We start from the raw sequence: 18,175 nt of genomic DNA on the forward strand, positions 1-18,175 counted from the left end.
CGATTTTCCAGTTCTGACCCCCAACTTTTGTGCCCCTCCCCAAATTCAGGGTGAGGAAGCAGGTGGTGAACATCCCGTCGTTCATCGTGCGCCTGGACTCCCAGAAGCACATCGACTTCTCCTGCGCTCCCCGTACGGGGGGCGGCCCGGCCGCGTCAAGAGGAAGAACGCCAAGAAGGGGCAGGGGGGCCGGGGCGAGGACGAGAGGAGGGTGGGGACCCCAGCCCGAAGGCGGAGCCCCCGGGCGGGCGCCCGGAGTGAGTCCTGGGGGAGTGGAAGGGGGATTTTGGGGGGAAGGGGGGGCTAATGGGAAATTGGGCAGATTTGAGGGGTTTGGGGGATTATGGGGTGAGGGGATTTTGGGGCCCCCCATGATGGCAGCACTGGGCTCTGAACCCCCTGGCGGCGCCTGTGCCCCCAGGGACTCCTTGACACCCCGAGGGAGCGCTGAGGGGGCCCCTCAAGAGGGTTTTGAGGGACGCTCTGGGGAGGGTTTTGAGGAGGGTCCCCCCCTAACCCACCTTTCCCTTCTCTTCAGGTGCCAGTGCTCGGATGTTGGGGGGCCCTGGGGGGTCCCAACGATAAATGGAGTTGTCGTAATAAATGGAGTTGTTTCAACAATAAATGGAGTTGTTTCAACAATAAATGGCTTTCCCGTGTGGTGTTTTTTAGGAAGGGGAGGAGGAGGCAGGAGCTTGAGATTCTCAGGGTTTGGGGTTTTTTTGGGAGGGTTTGGGGTGTCCAGAGTCAGTAATGGGTTGCACTCAGACCTGAGGGGTCCACGTGCCTTTTTTTTTGGGGGGGTAGGGGAGAGGATTTGTGCCAACAGAGCTCTATAGAATAAAATTATAAATAAAAAAAGTACCATATGTGTTCCTGCCCTTCCCTCACTAAGGCCAGGGCACCGTTTTGTCCTTTTTTTTAATTATTTTTCACTTTCTCTTTTTTTTTTTTTGCAAAAATACTCGGGGGGAGAGAAGGAAGGGGAAGGGTTGGCGGTGGGCGGGGCACGAGGAGGCCCCGCCTCTCACCTCCCATTGGAGGAACAGCACATGATTGGCATGCAGGGGGCGGGGCCGGCGTGCAGTGGCCCCGCCTTGTTTGAGGAGAAAGGGGCGGGGCCTTGGCAATGGGTGGGGCCTGACAGCAGCAAGGCCACGCCCCGATTTACAGTTCGGCCACGCCCCCTTTGGCAACGCCCACACAGTGCAATGAACGGCCACGCCCACCGCGGGCTTGGCCACGCCCCCACATTGACTCCACCCCTTTAGCATTCTGGCCCCGCCTCCAGCGGGTTTGGCCACGCCTACATTCGCATTGGCCCCGCCCACACATGAATTGGCCCCTGTGGCTCCACCCACTCCCTGCTTGCCCCACCCCCAGCGCGTTTGGCTCCGCCCCCCGCGGGGCGTGGTTTGGGGGAGGGGGGGTTGTTTGGCAGCTTTGGGAGGCTCATTTGGGGGTCCTGGAGGGGGTCCCGATTGTGGGTCAGACCCCCATGGGGGCTCGGGAGTCTCTGAGGGTCCCGTGGGGGGTCCTGGTCCCTCTGGGGTCCCCTCGGGGGGTGGGGGTCACTTGGACAGTTTGCTGATGACCCGGATCAGCGCCTGCTTCTCGTCCTCGAGCCGCTGGTTGGCCGGCCGGCGAGATCCGACAGAGCCTGGGGGGAAAGGGGGTGGTGAATTTTGGGGGGTCAATTTGGGGTCAGTTGGGATTAGGGGTCCCCCTTTGGGCTTCACCTTCAGCTCCTCCTCCAGCTCAGCCGCCTTCAGCTCCAGCGCCCGGCGCTCCTGGGGGCCAGATGGGAGTTGGGGGGCACAGGGGGCACAGGGGGATTTTTGGGGGTTCCTCCCCTGCCCCCATCCCACACTCACACGAATCTCTCCAGCTCCAGCCGGGCCGGGCCCGCGCCGCGCTCCTGGCGCTGGGGGCAGAGATGGGGGCTCAGGGGGTCCCAGGGCTGGGGGACACTCAGGACACCCCCGAGCCCTCTTGGGGGGACACTCAGGACACCCCCTGAGCCCCTCCTGGGGGGACACACTCAGACACCCCTGAGCCCCCTCCTGGGACACTCAGGACACCCCCCTGAGCCCCTCCTGGGGAAGGGGACGCTCAGGACACCCCCTGAGCCCCTCCTGGAGGGGGACACGCTCAGGACACCCCTGAGCCCCTCCTGGGGGACACTCAGGACACCCCCTGAGCCCCCCATCCCCTCACCTGGGTGACCCTCTCGAGCTCCAGGCGGGTCTGGGTCAGCGCCAGCTCCGCCTCCTGCAGCTGCTCCCGAATCCGCTCGTTCTCCACCCAAAGCTCCTGGAACAGCTGTTTTGGGATGGGGATTGAGAGGGTCTCAAATTGAGCCCCACGACCCCAAATGCTCCTCCTCCCCCACCCAGGACTCACCTGCTGGTAGTCGAAGGCAGGGCTGAGCTGGGGGTCGCAGCCCATTGGGGGCTGGGGGCGGCTGGAGGGGAGGGGGGAAGGAGGTGAGGGGGGCTGTGACCCCTCCCAGACCCTCAACACCTCCCAGCCCCCCAGTACCTTTGTGGGAGGAGGCCCTGGGGTCCGTTGGGTCTCTGAGCCCGGGGGCACCCACCTTTGTTCACTTGCACGGGGGGTCGGGGGGCCGCGGGGCCCTGGGAGGGGAGGAGGTCAGGAAGGAGTGACCCCCAACATCCCCAAACCCCCTCAAGCACCACAGAACCCCACCCCAAAAACCCCCAGAAACTCACCAGGGACCCCCAGGACTCCACCCAGGACCCTCAAAATCCCCTTAAACCCCCTGACAGAACTCTCAAAACCTCTCAAAGCTCCCCAAAGCCCCCCAGACTCACCGCTGGGTCCCGCCTCCCCTCGTCTCTGATTGGCTGCTCGGGGCCCCGCCCCTCCCCGGCGCGGCCAATCACCTGCTCCGCTGCCTTCAGCTCCGATCAGGTCACGCCCTGGGGTCACGGGGGGGTCACGGGGGGTTTTTGGGAGGTTTTTTGGGGGTTTTGGGGGTCTCAGGGGGGGTTTGGGTCTCAAGGGGGTCCCACCTGTGTCGCCCTCTCCGGGCCTGGCGCATGAGGCGGCTCCGGGCCTTGGCGCCGCGACTCCGACTCCTCATCCCGGGCCGGGGCTGGAACGGCCTGGGGGCTCAGGAGGGCCTCGGGGGTTTGGGACCCTCCCTGGGGTGGGGGTCCGGGAGCCCTGTTCAGGGGGTGTTTTGGGGAGGAGAGGAGGGGGGTCTCACCTACGCGGCCGGGCTCGGCGGCTCCGGGGGCCCCGGGTCCGGCGCTGGCGGGGGCTGTGGGGAGGGGTGGAGTGTCACCCCCACCTCCCCTCCCCACCCTCCTCACCTGCTCACCCCTCCCCCACGCCGGACTCACCCGGGGGCGCTGGGGAGGGGCACGTGGGGCCCGAAACCTGAAAGGGGGCTGGAAAATGGGGGGGTCAGGAGGGTCCTCAGGCCACGCCTCCTCCCTGGGCCACGCCTATTTGTGGGTGGAGCCTCTGGGAGGGGGTGTGGCCTTTGGGAAAGGGGGGCGTGGTTTGCACTCACGGTGGGCGGGGGCCTGCAGGCGCGGGGAGGGAGGCGGAGCGGCGCACGGGGGCGTGGCCTTGGCGGGGGCGTGGCCTCGGAGGGTGGGCAAGGCCCCCAAACTGCCCGACCTGCAGAGACCCCCGGGGCGGCTGGGGGTGGGGGAAGCACGTTGGAGAGGGCGGAGCCAACAAGAGGGACCGGCCCCTTGCCCATAGAAGGAGGGGAGGGGCGTGGCCTTACCCGTGCAGGGAGGGGCCATTGAGGGCGTGGTTTTTGGCTGGCGGTGCTGCAGGAGGGTCTGGGGAGGGAGGGTCTGCACTGAGAACCCCCCCAAGAGAGTCCCGTGACCCCCAGAGAGTGCTGTGATCCCCCAAAGCCCCCTCAGAAATCCCCCAACAACCCCCTTGGAGACCCCCAGGAAACCCATCCCCCCTCCCCAAAACCACCCAGACCCCCCCAAACATCACCCTGAGCCCCCCAGGTCCCCCTCAGCCCCCTCAAATCCCCCCAAACCACTCAGAGAGCCCCCTCCCACCCCCACCCCGGGTCCCCCAGACCTTCGCCCAAAAACCCTCCCCCTGCACCGATTTTGGGGGGCTCACCCTGCGGGGGCTCGCCCTGCTGTCCCCCCTCGTCGGGGTTGTCCCCTCCCCGGGGTGCCAGGGGCGGGGGCAGCCTCCGACCCCCACCTCTCCTTGGCCTGGTCCTGCACCGAGAGCTTCTCCCGGAAGCTGCGGCGACACGGAGCTCCTGGGGGAAAGGAGGGGTCAGGGGGTCCTGGGAGGACTCTGGGGTCCTGGAGGGGGCGTTTTGGGGGTCTCACACGTCGGTGTTTGCCCCCCAGCAGGCTGGGGGCTCCGTCAGGGTCCGGCGGGGAGGAGCCTCGGTCCTTCTGGCTGCGCAGCTTTTGGGGGAAATGAGAAGTCAGGACCTCTCCCAGGGGAGGTTGGGGAGTCCTGGGGGGTGGGTCTGGGGAGCTCACGTGGTGCTGGCGCCGCTGCAGCTCCTCCAGCAGGGGAAGGGTCTCCTCGTCCGCCCAGGTCACAGGGGCGCTGGCCCTGGGTAAGGTGGGGGGGGAGGGAAGGTGAGGTTGGGGACCCCCCCAGAGACCCCCAGCCCACCCTCAGCCTCCCCAAGAACACCCTGACCCCCACCCAGAGACCCCCAGCCCACCCTCAGCCCCCTCAGCCCCTGACCCCCCAGCCCAGCCTCAGCCCCCCTGAGACCCCCTGAGACCCCTAAAACCCCCTCCTGGCCCCCTGGGACCACCCCCCTCACAGCAGGACCCACCCACCCTGACCACCCTGGGACCTTCCAGCCCCCCCCTCACCACGTTAGCTCCAGGGGGCTGGAGGTGACCAGGACCCCCCAGAGCCCCCAGCCCCCCTCACCACGTTGTTCCTGGGGGCTGGAGGTGACCAGGAGGTGACCAGGACATCCCCCAGAGCCCCCAGAGCCCCCCATAGCCCCCTCACCACGTTGTTTCCAGGGGGCTGGAGCTGATCAGGACCCCCAGAGCCCCCAGAGCCCCCAGAGCCCCTCACCCATGTTGTTCCGGGGGCTGGACCTGACCAGGACTCCCCAGAGCCCCCAGCCCCCTCACCACGTTGTTCCTGGGGCTGGAGCTGACCAGGAACCCCCAGAGCTCCCCAGCCCCCTCACCACGTTGTTCCGGGGGCTGGAGCCGACTCAGGACCCCCCCAGAGCCCCCAGAGCCCCCATGGCCCCCTCACCACGTTGTGTTCTGGGGGCTGGAGCTCACCAGGACCCCCAGAGCCCCCAGAGCCCCCAGAGCCCCTCACCACGTTGTTCCGGGGCTGGACCTGACCAGGACCCCCAGAGCCCCAGAGCCCCCAGAGCCCCCTCACCACGTTGTTCCCTGGGGGCTGGAGGTGACTCAGGAGCTGACCAGGAGCCCCCCCAGAGCCCCCATAGCCCCCTCACCACGTTGTTCCTGGGGGCTGGAGCGGCCAGGACCCCCAGAGCCCCCAGCCCCCTCACCACGTTGTTCCTGGGGGGCTGGAGCTGGCTAGGACCCCCAGAGCCCCCAGCCCCCTCACCACGTTGTTCCTGGGGGCTGGAGCTGACCAGGAGCTGACCAGGACCCCCCCAGAGCCCCCAGAGCCCCCAGCCCCCCTCACCACGTTGTTCCTGGGGGCCATGTCGCACAGGTGCTCGGCCAGCAGCCGACAGGCCTCCTCCACCCCCCAGTGCGCCGCCGCGTGCAGGGGGGTCCACCCGTCCTTGTCCCGCACGTCGGGGTCGTACCCGGCCGCCAGCAGCAGCCTGAGGGGGTCCCGAAATGTGGGGGAGCCCCCTCGGATAGGGGGGACACCCCCCTTCCCTCCCCTGGCCCCAGGGAAAAGGGTTGGGGGTCTTCCAATCCCTCCGCCCACCAAAACTCCTGGGACCCCCCTGGAGGAGGTCCCGGAGTTCCCCTCCCCAAACCCCACCCCGGGGTTCTCCCCAGGAACCCCCAAAACCTTCTGGGTCCAATCAAACCCCCAGAGCCCCCAAATTCCCCCATCCCCAGACCTCATGACCTCGATGTAGCCCTTGGTATCCCCAAAATTCCCCCCCTTAGATCTCATGACCTCGATGTAGCCCTTGGCAGCCCCCAAAATTCCCCTCCTCAGACCTCATGACCTCGATGTGGCCTTGGCAGCCCCCCAAATTCCCCCTCAGACCTCATGACCTCGATGTAGCCCTTGGCAGCCCACAAATTCCCCCAGACCTCATGACCTCGATGTGGCCCCTGGCAGCCCCCAAAATTCCCCCTCAGACCTCATGACCTCGATGTAGCCCCTTGGCAGCCCCCCAAATTCTCCTCCCCCCAGACCTCATGACCTCGATGTAGCCCTTGGCAGCTCCCCAAAATTCCCCCTCCAGACGTCATGACCTCGATGTAGCCCTTGGACCCCCAAAATTCCCCCTCCAGACCTCATGACCTCGATGTAGCCCTTGGCAGCCCCCCAAAATTCCCCCCCTCAGACCTCAGGACCTCGATGTAGCCCTTGGACCCCCAAAATTCCCCCCACCCCAGACCTCATGACCTCGATGTAGCCTTTGGTAGCCCCCCAAACCCTCTCAGACCTCATGACCTCGATGTAGCCCTTGGTAGCCCCCCAAAATTCCCCCTCAGACCTCATGACCTCGATGTAGCCCTTGGACCTCAAATTCCCCTCAGACCTCATGACCTCAATGTAGCCCTTGGCAGCCCCCCAAAATTCCCCCCCCAGACCTCATGACCTCGATGTAGCCCCTGGTAGCCCCCCAAACCCCCCCAGACCTCATGACCTCGATGTAGCCCATGGCAGCCCCCCAAATTCCCCCCCCAGACCTCATGACCTCGATGTAGCCCCTGGCAGCCCCCCAAAATTCCCCCTCAGACCTCATGACCTCGATGTAGCCCTTGGCACCCCCAAATTCCCCCTCAGACCTCATGACCTCGATGTAGCCCTTGGCAGCCCCCCAAACCCCCTCAGACCTCATGACCTCGATGTAGCCCCTGGCAGCCCCCCAAAATTCCCCCTCCAGACCTCATGACCTCGATGTAGCCCTTGGCGGCCGCCACGTGCAGGGCGCTGGCCCCGGTGGCCGGGTGGGGGCAGTCCCGGAGCTGCCCCGAGTCCAGCCAGAGCCGCGTGTCCCGCAGCATCCGCTCCTCCTCCGCACGCTTGGCGGCCACGATGTCCACGCCTGGGATTGGGGGGGGGGGAAAGGGGAGGGTCTGACCCCACCCGTGGCACCTGAACACGGCCCGTGACACCTGAACACGGCCCGCTTCCCGCTGGGCCACACCTGCGCTGCTTAAACCCCGCCCACATCCCCCAAACCCCGCCAACATCCCCCAAATCCCGCCAACGTCCCCCAAACCCCACCCACAACACCTAAACCCCACCCACACTGCCTAAGCCCCACCCACATCCCCAAACCCCACCCATACCACCTAAACCCCACCCACATCCCACCCACAATACCCAGACCCCGCCCACATCCCCCAAACCCCACCCACATCCCACCCACAACACCCAGACCCCGCCCACATCCCCAAACCCCACCCACATCCCCAAATCCACCCACATCCCCAAAATCCCACCCACAACAACTAAACCCCACCCATACCACCTAAACCCCACCCACAACACCCAAACCCCACCCACATCCCCAAAATCCCACCCACAACAACTAAACCCCACCCACACCATCTAAACCCTGCCCACATCCCCCAAATCCCACCCACAACACCTAAGCCCCACCCACAACACCTAAACCCCACCCACACCATCTAAACCCCACCCATATCCCCAAATCCCACCCATATCCCCCAAATCCCACCCACAACACCTAAACCCCACCCACATCCCCCAAATCCCACCCACAATGCCCAAACCCCACCCACACCATCTAAACACCACCCACACCACCTAAACCCCACCCATATCCTCAAATCTCACCCATATCCCCCAAATCCTACCCATATCCCCCAAATCCCACTCATGTCCCCAAATCCTACCCATATTCCCCAAATCCCACCCACATCCCCCAAATCCCACCCACATCCCCCAAATCCCACTCATGTCCCCAAATCCCACTCATGTCCCCAAATCCCACCTGTATCCCCCTAAACCCCAAACCCATCCCCCCCAAAATCCCACCTACAGCCCCCCCAAAAATCCCACCTACAACCCCCCCAAAATCCCACCTACAGCCCCCAAAAATCCCACCTACAGCCCCTAAGCCGCACCCACCCCCCAGTCCCACCCACCCTTCCCAATGCCCCGCCCACTCTCCCAGCCCCACCCACTCTCTCTAATGCTCCACCCACTCTCCAAAGCCCCACCCATCTCTCCCAGCCCCGCCCACTCTCTCCAATGCCCCACCCACTCTCTCCAATGCCCCGCCCACTCTCTCTAGCCCCACCCACTCTCTCCAATGCCCCACCCACTCTCTCCCAATGCCCCACCCACTCTCCCCAGCCCCGCCCACCCCCCCGGCCCCGCCCACCCCTGCGCTCCAGCTCCGCCCTCAGCAGCTCCTCCAGCCCTTCGTCCTCGGCCACCTCCAGCGGCAGCTCCAGGTCGCTCGTCACGGCCGCCGCGTCCGCCCCGTGCTCCAGGAGGTACCTGTGGGGCCGGGGGGGCTCAGGGAGGGGTCACACCCCCCCCACACACCACAATCACCGCCCCCCAGGACCCCCCGGCCCCCTCACTGGGCGATGTGGCGGCAGCCGCAGGCGGCGGCCACGTGCAGGGGGGTCCAGCCCTCGTTGTCGGCCTGGTTGACGTCGGCCCCGCTCTCCACCAGGAACTGCACCACCTCCATGTTCTCGTCGATGCAGGCCTGGGGGACGCGGCCTGTCAGAGACACCCCCCGGGGACCACCCCAGGGACCACCCTGGGGACACCCAGAACACCCAGAGACCACCCTGGGGACACCCAGAACATACAGGGACCCCCCTGGGGACACCCAGAACCCACAGGGACCCCCCTGGGGACACCCAGAACAGCCAGGGACACCCAGAGACCACCCTGGGGACACCCAGAACACACAGGGACCCCCCTGGGGACACCCAGAACAGCCAGGGACACCCAGAGACCACCCTGGGGACACCCAGAACACACAGGGACCCCCCTGGGGACACCCAGAACAGCCAGAGACCACCCTGGGGACACCCAGAACACACAGGGACCCCCCTGGGGACACCCAGAACAGCCAGGGACACCCAGAGACCACCCTGGGGACACCCAGAGACCCCCATGGGGACACCCAAAACACCCAGAGACCCCCTTGGGGACACCCAGAAAACACAGGGACCCTCCTGGGGACACCCAGAACACACAGGGACCCCTCCAGGGACCCCTCCAGGGACATCTGGGGACCACCAGGACGCCGCGGGAGATGCCCTGGGATCCCTCCAGTGACCCCACCGGGGACCACCCAGAGACCCCCCCCCCAAACACAAACCAGGGACCCCCAAAGCTCCGCCCACTGAACCTCAAGCCCCACCCCTTTCCCCCCAATTCTTCTGCAGACCACGCCCCCTCCATCTTCTGGTCACGCCCACTCGCTGCGAAAGCCCCTCCTCGTCAGCCCGGGCCCCGCCCACGGACTCACGTGACCGCGCCCTCTCCAGACCCCGCCCACCTCAGGCCCCGCCCACCTGGTGCAGCGCGCTGATGCCGTCGGCGTTGGCCCCGCCCAGCAGCGCGCGCCCCCCCGCGCGCACCATGGCGCGCGCCTCCGCCAGCTCCGCGCCTGCGCACACCGCTCGGAACTCGGCCGCGCGCTCGAAGCGGACCTGCGGGGGCCGCGGCGGCCCCGCCGGTACCGGAGGGTTCGCGGCCGCCGCCGCCGCCACCGCCTCCTCCCAGCGCCGCAGCTGCTCCCGGCGCCGCTCCTGGGCCGCCGCCGCCGCGGCCGCCGCCGCCGCCGAGGCCGCCATGGCCGCGCCGGGGCCGCCGCCGGGGGCGGGGCCGGAAGCGCGGAGGCGGGGTCGCCATGGCAACGGCGGGGACGCGGCGGGAAGAGAAGGAAGGAGGCGGGGCCCGGATGTGAAGCGTTTTTATTGGTGCGCGCGGCGGAGGTGACGTCACGGGAGAGGGCAGGGTCACTTCCAGCGCCCGCCCACGCGGCCCTTCCCGACCTTCTTGCTGCGGGAGGAGGGGCGGGGGTGGGACCCTGAAACACTCCCCCAAACAGCCCCCAAACAGCCTCCTGGGACCCTGAACAGCCCTGAACACCCCCAAACAGCCTCCCGGGACCCCCTGAACAGCCCCCGAACACCCCCAAACAACCTCCTGGGACCCCTGAAACATCGCCCAAAAATCTTCCCCAGGACCCCCAAAACACTCCCTGGGACCCCCTGAACAGCCCCCAAAAATCCCTCCCACAGGACCTCCCAAACACACCCCGGGACCCTCAAACGACCCTCGGACCCTTCGGGGTCCCCCATCGCCTTCTGGGACCACCCAAATGGCCCCTGCCCCGATCTCCAGATCACCCCCCAGAACCCCTTAATGTCCCCCCAAACCTCTTCAATCCCCTCCTGACCCCCAATAACCCCCCAGGACCCCCAAATTTCCCCCCAAATCCCTCCCTTACAATTTCTGGGCGTGGCTGATCCGGTTGTACAGGACGTTGATCTGGGTGGGACGGGGAGGGGGGGGCTAAGATGAGTCCGGGGGGGGGTCCCCTAAATCTGGGACCCCCAATTCTCCCCCCTCAGGGTCACCCTCATTCCGGGGGGACCCCCGAAACCCCCCTCCCCTCCATTCCCAACTGCCTCAAGGAGAGATCCCCATTCCTGGGGTGGGGGGGATGCAGGAGCCCCAAAATGGGACAAACCAGGGAACAACGGGGGGACCTTCAGGGCCCCGGGACCCCCAGAACGGCTCTCAGGTGTGCCCCGTCGCTCCGTGAGGGTTCTGGGGGGGGGCCTCCAGCCCTTTGGGGACCCCCAAAACGGGCCCTTGGGGACCCCCTTTCCCCCCCAACCCCCCCCCCACACCTCGTAGCGCTGCCGCCGCAGCTTCTCCATCAGGTCGAACTTCTCCGACTCCAGCTGGTGGATCCAGTCGTGCAGCTCCTTGGCCTTGGCCCTGGGTGGGGGTTGGGGGTCACTGGGTGGGCCTGGGGTCCTCGGTGGGGGAGGGACGCAGGGGGTCCCCACCTGAGCTCGTCCTCCCGCAGGTTCTCGATCTCCAGGGGCCGCTTGCGCTCCGCCAGGATCCGCAGCTTCATCTCCCGCCCCGTCTGGCGGCGCCCGCGGCGCTGCTCGGCCTGGGGGGCACGGGGGCACGGGGGCACCCGCTGCAGCCGCTTATGGGGGCTGTGGGGTGCCCTGGGCAGGTTATGGGGGTTATGGGGTGCCCTGGGCAGGTTATGGGGGGCTATGGGGTGCCCAGTGCAGGTTATGGGGGGCTACAGGGTGCCCTGGGCAGCTTATGGGGTTATGGGTGCCCTGGGCAGGTTATGGGGCTATGGGGTCCCCCTATGGGGGTGGGTCCCTGTGGGGATCCCTGTGAGGCTGGGGGCAGGGATTTATGGGGTTCCCTGTGGGGGATCCCTGTGAGGCTGCAGGGTGAGATTTATGGGGGTCCCCCTATGGGGGTGGATCCCTGTGGGGGATCCCTGTGAGGCTGCAGAGGGGGGTTTATGTGAGTGGGTCCCTGTGGGGGGATCCCTGTGAGGCTGCAGAGGGGATTTATGGGGTTCCCTGTGGAGCTGGGGGTCCCTGGGGTCTCTGTGGGCGGGGTCTCTGGGTCAGGCCCCCACCTTGGCCAGGTACCCCCCGAAATGGGGCATGGCCGACAGGACCTTCTTCTTCTTGGCGTCATCCTCGGCCCTTTTCTTGGCCTCCTCCTCCTCCTTGCGCAGCTTCTCCTCCTGGAGGGGAGAGGGGGGAGGAAATAGGGGGTCCTGGAGGGGATTTTGGGGTCCCAGGGTGGGCTCTGGGTGGGTTTGGGGCCCCTCCCTCACCGCCAGCCTCGCCTGCCTCTCCCGCTCCTTCTCCGTGCGGCTCCGGAGCTGCTCTGTTCCGCCTCGGCCGGCGGCGCCCTGGGGATGGGGGACAGGGGGCTCAGGGACACACAGAGACCCCCTGGGACCCTCGTGACCCCCCGTGACCCCCCAAGACCCACGATCCTCTCCATGAGCCCCTTCAGCTCCTCCTCCTCGCGGCGCCGCTGCTCGAAGTGGGCGTCGATGAGGGTCTGCAGCTCCAGCAGGTCCTTCTCCATCCGCCTCGATGGATGTCCTGGGGGCAGGGGGTCACAGACCCCCAGGGCCCACCCCACAATCCCCCAGCCCCATAGAAACACCCCCAGCCCCTCAGTAACTCCCCCCAGCCCCATAGAAACACCCCAGCCCTCAGTAACTCCTTCCCACGGCCCTTCTCCACCACGCTTCCTCTGGGGGACACACGCACAGTGACTCCCTGGACCTCAACTTCCCCCAGGCCTCCCATGCCCCCCCAGCCCCACAGCAGCCCCCAGCCCCTCCACTGATCCTCCAAGCTCCTCCGATGACTCCCTGACCCCCTTACTCACATCGAAGTCCACGCGCTCCCTCGGGATTTTGGGGGTGCCAGCTGGGACACCATGTGGCTGGACGGGGGCCGGGGGTCAGGGGTCTTTGGGGTGTGGGGGCAGAGTCTCTCCAAACCCTCTAAAACCCCTCCAACCCTCTCTCCTCACCGGCCAGGCCGTTCCTCCTCTGGGGAGGGGAAAGAGGGGTCAGGGGGCTTGGGGGTCCTGGGGTGTTGGGGGTCTCAGAGGGAGTCGTACCTGGCTCCTCCGGTGGTTTGGGGGCTCCGGAGGCTGTGGGGGAAGAAGGGGGAGGGGCTCAGGGTCTGGGGACTCCTACGACCCCCTCCACAGTTTGGGGATTTTGGGAGGGGCTCCTCCTCCCCCACCCCACTCACCTTCCTCCTCCTCTTCCTCCTCCACCACTTCCTCTGGAAGGGGGTTGAGGCAATATGGGGGCAGGGTCAGCCCCCTCTCCCCCCAAACTCCCGTTGGTAATTAACCGGGATGTTAATGACCAATGCAGTAATTACGGTGAATTCGGTAATTACGGTAATCAACACGCCGGGACCCTCTCTCCCCTTAAGCCTCCCCAGACTCCCCTCCGGTTAGTGCTAATTAACACTTCAGGTTAATTACCATTCCTAGGGATCCTTAGTAGGAGTTAATAAAGAATTAATTAACGGCTTGGGGCTTCATCAGGGTCCTGCGGGGTTAATTAAAAGGTCAGTTTGGGGCTGAGATTGGGGGCATTAATTAATCAGGAGGGCCAATTGGGGTTAATTAATTAGGGTCAATTAATTGGGGTCACGTAGTCACCACCTCCTGCTGCTCCCTGTGGGGGAAGGAGAAGGGTGAGGGGGCCCAGTGTGGGAACTGGGGGTTCTGGGGTCCGGGGATGGTTTGGAGGTTAGGGGTTGAGGGGGTCCTAGGAGGGTTTGGAGGTCTGGGGGAGTTTGAGGGTCTGAGGGAAGGGTGGGGGTCCTGGGGGGCGGGGGCTTAGGGGTCACTGAGGGGCTGAGGGTCACTCACTCAAACTCCTCCTCGGGCTCCGACATGGTGGCGGTTTGGGGGTCCTGGGGGTGGGAGTGGGGTCAGGGATGTCTGGGGGTGGGGTCCACATCGACCCCCAAGACCCCCGATAACCACTCAGCCCCCCATCGCCCTCGAGTCCCCCCAACACCCCAAGCCCCCCCACCGTTGGTTCGTCCCTGGGGTCCCTGCCGCGCTGCCCCCCAAGCCTGGGGTCCCTTTATCGGGGGCCGCCCCTCCTCCTCCGTGACGTCACCCCCCATTGTTCCCCGAAATGAAATGTCGCGACATCCGACACCAACAGCTGTCGGGGGTGGGGGCTGGGTCCCCCAGGACCATTTTGGGTGAAAACAAAGGCCCGAGGGGGGTCGGGGGTCTATTCCGAGCGCTGACGTCACACCTCGCCTCTCCCCTGCACCTGTCGGGCCCCTTTGTGGACCCCCAAGGGGGGAGGAAGGGTCACCCCCCAACACCCCCTGACACTGTTTTTGTTCCAAATTCCTTTATTCCGGTAGAAAACGAACCTTCGGGAACGCCCCAAAATCCTCCCCCCGCCCTCCTCCCCAAAATTCAGCACCACAGAACGACCCCCAAACACCCCCACCTCGAGACCCCCCAAAAATAAGGGTGGGGTGTCTCAGCTCCCCAAGTCCGGGGTCCGGCCCTTGGGGGAGGGGGTCTGAGCCCCAAAACTGGGGGTTTAATCCCCAGAGTTTGGGTCCAGCCCCCAAGGGGATCGCAGCCCCCAAGTTCGGGTCTGGCCCCTAAATGTGGAGGGGAGGGACTCAGCCCCCAGGGTGAGGGGTCCAGCCCCCAGGGGGTCTCAGCCCCCAAATCGGGTCCAGCCTCGGGGGTGGGGGCCAGCTCAGGGCCTCGGGGCAGCGTCAGGGCGAGCCCCCTGGGTCACTCACGAGCCGCAGGCGCGGGGCTCCCGGCCCCTCCCCGGGTTTGGGGATGGCCCCCAGGCAGACGTGGGCGAGAGGGACAGCTTGGGGTCGGGGTGTTGGTGTCGCAGGAGGGGCCGGGGGCCGTTTTGGGGCCGGGGTGTGGGGACCCCAGGCAGACTCCTGGGGACCCCGTGCGGGAGGAGGCAGCCCCTCCCGCAGGACACGCAGTCGTGGAGGGCCACGCGGGCTGGGGAGCGCCTGGGGGTCTCGGCGGCGGGGGCGCTGGGGCGGCGGGGGCGGCGGCGGGGGCTGTCTGGGGGTCCCGCCCGCCTCCTCGCCTCTCCGCTGCAGCCGCACGTCCGTCTCCCGCAGCTCGTATTTGGGGGTCCGCGGGGCCCTGAGAGCCTCCCGCTGCGGAAGGCGCCTTCGCCGCGTCTGGGGAAAATGGGGAGCGTGAGGGGAGACCTCAAAAGTCAGGGTTCCACTCTCACTTTTGGGTCCCCCTTCAGGTTCTAGAACCCCTCTTGCCCTCCTCGCAGGATTTTGGGACCCATCCCCTTGGGTTTGAGACCCTGGGTTTTGGGGTGTCCCTCTGGATTTCAGGCCCCCACTCCTGCCCAGGTGTGGGTGTCCCCCCCACCTCCAGCTTCCTGTCCCTCCATTCTGGTTCCCCCTCAGGTTTTTGGGATTCCCCCAGGTTTGGGATCCCCTCTCCCAGTTTTTGGGGTCCTCCCAAAGTTTTGGGGTTTCCCCCCCCCCACCTTGAGGTTTCTCGGGTGCTCCCTAAGTTTTAGAATCTCACCCCAGTGGTTTTTGGAGTCCCACCCCAGTGGTTTTTGGGGTCCCCCCAGGAGATTTTTGGGGGTGCCCTGAGGGTTTTGGGGGTATTTTGGGTACCTCTCGCAGGTGCGGCACTCGCAGCCCCGGTTGCCCTCCCCGAAGAAGCCGTCCCCGTAGAAGCAGGTGATCTCTGTGCGGGGCGGATGTCCCGCAGCGCCTGCACCCGAGCCCCCGCCCGGGCCCGACACGAACTGCGCCCCAAAAACAGGGACCCCAAAAATGTGAGAGGACCTCTTCTCACCTCACGTTTCCCACCCTCTTCCACTTCTCAACGCTTTGTGCCCTTTTTCCCCCCCCTCACATCTCCCACCATTTTTCCCTCACATTTCGCACTGTTTTCCCCTCACGTTTCCCGCCATTTTTCTCTTTCATTTCCCACCATTTTCCCCTCACGTTTCCCGCCATTTTTCTCTTTCATTTCCCGCCATTTTCCTCTCACGTTTCCCGCCATTTTCCCCTCGCGTTTCCTGCCCTTTCCACTCATGTTTCCGCCATTTCCCTCGCTTCCCGCTATTTTCCTCACGCTTCCTCGCCATTTTTCCTTCGTGTTTCCCGCCATTTTCCCTCACGCTTCCGCCATTTCCCTCACGCTTCCCACCATTTTCCCCTCACGCTTTCCCGCCATTTCCTCACGCTTCCCGCCATTTTCCTCACGCTTCCCGCCATTTCCCCTCACGTTTCCGCCATTTTCCTCACGCTTCCTGCCATTTTCCTCACGTTTCCGCCATTTCCCTCACGTTTCCCGCCATTTCCCCTCACGCTTCCCGCCATTTTCCCCTCACGCTTCCCGCCATTTTTCCCTCACGTTTCCCGCCATTTTCCCCTCACGTTTCCCGCCATTTCCCCTCACGTTTCCCGCCATTTTCCCCTCACGTTTCCCGCACTCTTTTCCCTTTGTGTTTCCCACCGTTTTCTCCTTTCTTTTCCCACCCTTTCTCTCCGTCCCCACATTCCCCCTCTGCTTTTCCCCGCTCTTTCCCTTCACGTTCCCCACCATTTTTCTCTCCCATTTCCTGCCAAAATCAGGGGGACCCCCCACCCCAAAACCTCCCTGACCTCACACAGGGACCTCCCCCAAATTCTCCTGTCCCTCCCTTCCCAGCCTCCCTGTGACACCCCCGCCCTCCCAAACCCATTGGGAGCCCCCAGCCCAACTCGACACCCCCAGAACTCACCCTGCAGTTCGGGCGACAATCTGGGTGGAAGGAAAACTTGTCAGTACCCACTCAGGGCCCCCAACACGTTTAGAGAGGTCCTGAGGACGCTCAGGGGGTTCCCAGGTGGGTTTTGGGGTGCTGGGGGCGGTTTTGGGGTCCCTGGGTGGGTTTGGAGCTCCAGGGCCAGCAGGGAGCTCTGGAAGCAGGGGGGGTTTTGGTGTTTTCCCTCTGGGTTTTTGGGGTCCCAGGGCAGGGGCAGGTTTTGGGGGGTTCCTGAGGCACGTTTTAGGGGTTCAGGGAGATTTTTGGGGTGCCCCACCGTGGTTGATGAAGGCGGCTGGCCCCAGCCAGAGCTGGGTCCTCCTGCGGCGCGTCGAGTACATGAGGCTGAAGTCGTTGTCGCCCGCCCGCAGCAGCGCCCGGTCGGAGCCCCGGAGCTCGACCCCGCAGCCCCCCAGGAACTCCAGCATCTCGTGCTTCTTCCTGGGGCAGACAAAGGGGGCCACGGGGGGGTTTCGAGGGGGAGACGATGGATTTGGGGGGAAATAAGGGTTCCCCAGGGGTGTGGAGACCCACCAGGCGCGGGTGGAGACCACCCTGGCCCCGTTGGTGTCGCGGCTGTAGCGGGTGCAGCGCTGGATGCTGAACCCACTCTCGGGCAGGAGCGCCCGCAGGTACTGGAACACCTGCAGGGGGCAAAAGAGGGGTCGGGACCTCCACAAATCCCCCCTGGGAGCCCCCCCGACAGCCCTTAAACCCCATTTCCACACCCCCCCAGAGACCTCTGTGTGCCCCATAGACCTCCCTATGCCTCCCATGGGGACACCCCTGGGCATCTCCCACCCTACAGCCCCCACAGGGACCCCTTATAGAACCTCCTGTGTATCCCACACCTCACTGCCCTCCCCCAAACCCCATTTTTCCCCTAAGGGCCCTCCAAACCTCTCGAGACCCCCAAACTCCCAGCAGCCCCTCCAAACCCCCCCCCGAGACCCCCTCAAGACCCCCCCTTACGTGGCTCTTGAGCGCTGCCCGTTGCACCGGGCGCCGCTGGTGGAAGAACGCGGGGGCCCAGGCCCCGCTCAGGGTCTTCCAAGCCTCCTCCAGGTCCCGCCGCCGCCGGAACGCCTCGATGGCCGCCCGGAGTTGGGGCCAGTGCCGCAGGGCGGGCAGGGGGCTGTGAGGGGAGACAGAGAGAGACCCCCGGGGCTGGGACACCCCCTCCGGGACAGGGATCCCGCAGGGACAGGGTGGGGAGAGACCCCCAGGTTGGGGCACGGACCCCCCGCACAGGGCACCTCCAGGATGTGGCACCCCCCAGGACCCCCAAGCACGGGGACCGCAGGCCCGGGATCCCCGCCAGGACCCCGGTTCTCTCCCCCAGAGGGTGCCGGTTCCCCCCCGGTGCCCCCACCTGACCCCCATCTTGTGCGTGCGGAACCCGAGCACCGAGTCCAGCACGAGGCTCGTGGCCAGGTCGTCGTTCTCGCAGAGCTCCCGTGCCGTCACCGCCGACGCCGCCGCCCGGGACCGCATCGGCCGCCGCCGCCGCCGCCGCTGCCGCCGCCGCGCCTACAGCACCGGGAGCCGCCGCGGGTCACCCAGGGGGCACCGCGCACCGGCCCCGCGGGCGGGGGGAGCCCCGGGAGCCCCGTCCCGCCCGTTACCGCAGCGCCGCGGGCGCGGGACCCGCCGGGGCCGCCGCCGGTA

The 18,175-nt window shown here is 65.9% G+C and overlaps 3 protein-coding genes and 1 non-coding gene across 4 annotated transcripts; 1 reads left to right on the plus strand and 3 right to left on the minus strand.

Annotated features, from left to right (window-relative positions):
* Positions 1-363: 363 nt before the first annotated feature.
* LOC126642630 (small nucleolar RNA SNORD88) lies at positions 364-458 on the plus strand. Its single transcript, XR_007629491.1, has one exon. It is a non-coding gene; the product is annotated as a small nucleolar RNA SNORD88 (small nucleolar RNA).
* Positions 459-1,571: 1,113 nt separating this feature from the next.
* Positions 1,572-9,947, minus strand: PPP1R12C (protein phosphatase 1 regulatory subunit 12C; the record flags this gene model as incomplete). The annotated part of the gene is given in 21 exon segments (XM_050320422.1): positions 1,572-1,643; positions 1,646-1,660; positions 1,740-1,790; positions 1,877-1,924; positions 2,218-2,322; positions 2,404-2,464; positions 2,542-2,636; positions 2,835-2,931; positions 3,233-3,286; positions 3,369-3,405; positions 3,542-3,651; positions 3,764-3,841; positions 4,213-4,273; positions 4,349-4,427; positions 4,506-4,559; positions 4,561-4,581; positions 5,665-5,809; positions 7,063-7,222; positions 8,531-8,649; positions 8,736-8,866; positions 9,687-9,947. Coding segments are annotated over 21 exon segments (1,854 nt in total), but the record flags the coding sequence as incomplete, so codon positions are not given.
* A 123-nt stretch (positions 9,948-10,070) lies between these two features.
* Positions 10,071-13,607, minus strand: TNNT1 (troponin T1, slow skeletal type). The gene is given in 12 exon segments (XM_050320423.1): positions 10,071-10,176; positions 10,628-10,668; positions 11,034-11,124; positions 11,196-11,305; positions 11,801-11,911; positions 12,005-12,082; positions 12,166-12,269; positions 12,272-12,281; positions 12,574-12,630; positions 12,811-12,843; positions 13,369-13,384; positions 13,582-13,607. Coding segments are annotated over 12 exon segments (720 nt in total). The 3' UTR covers positions 10,071-10,133.
* Positions 13,608-14,465: 858 nt separating this feature from the next.
* On the minus strand, positions 14,466-18,002 carry KMT5C (lysine methyltransferase 5C). The gene is made up of 8 exons (XM_050320424.1): positions 17,880-18,002; positions 17,480-17,642; positions 17,042-17,151; positions 16,785-16,948; positions 16,484-16,503; positions 15,366-15,499; positions 15,230-15,251; positions 14,466-14,903 (listed from the first exon to the last, which is right to left on the minus strand). The coding sequence occupies exons 1-8, from the start codon at positions 17,999-18,001 to the stop codon at positions 14,466-14,468; spliced, it is 1,173 nt and encodes a 390-aa protein (XP_050176381.1). The 5' UTR covers position 18,002.
* Positions 18,003-18,175: the final 173 nt, after the last annotated feature.

Source organism: Myiozetetes cayanensis, unplaced genomic scaffold, assembly GCF_022539395.1.
Source record: "Myiozetetes cayanensis isolate MyiCay16 unplaced genomic scaffold, myiCay2020 scf238, whole genome shotgun sequence".
In the NCBI taxonomy this organism is placed as follows: Eukaryota; Metazoa; Chordata; class Aves; order Passeriformes; family Tyrannidae; genus Myiozetetes; species Myiozetetes cayanensis.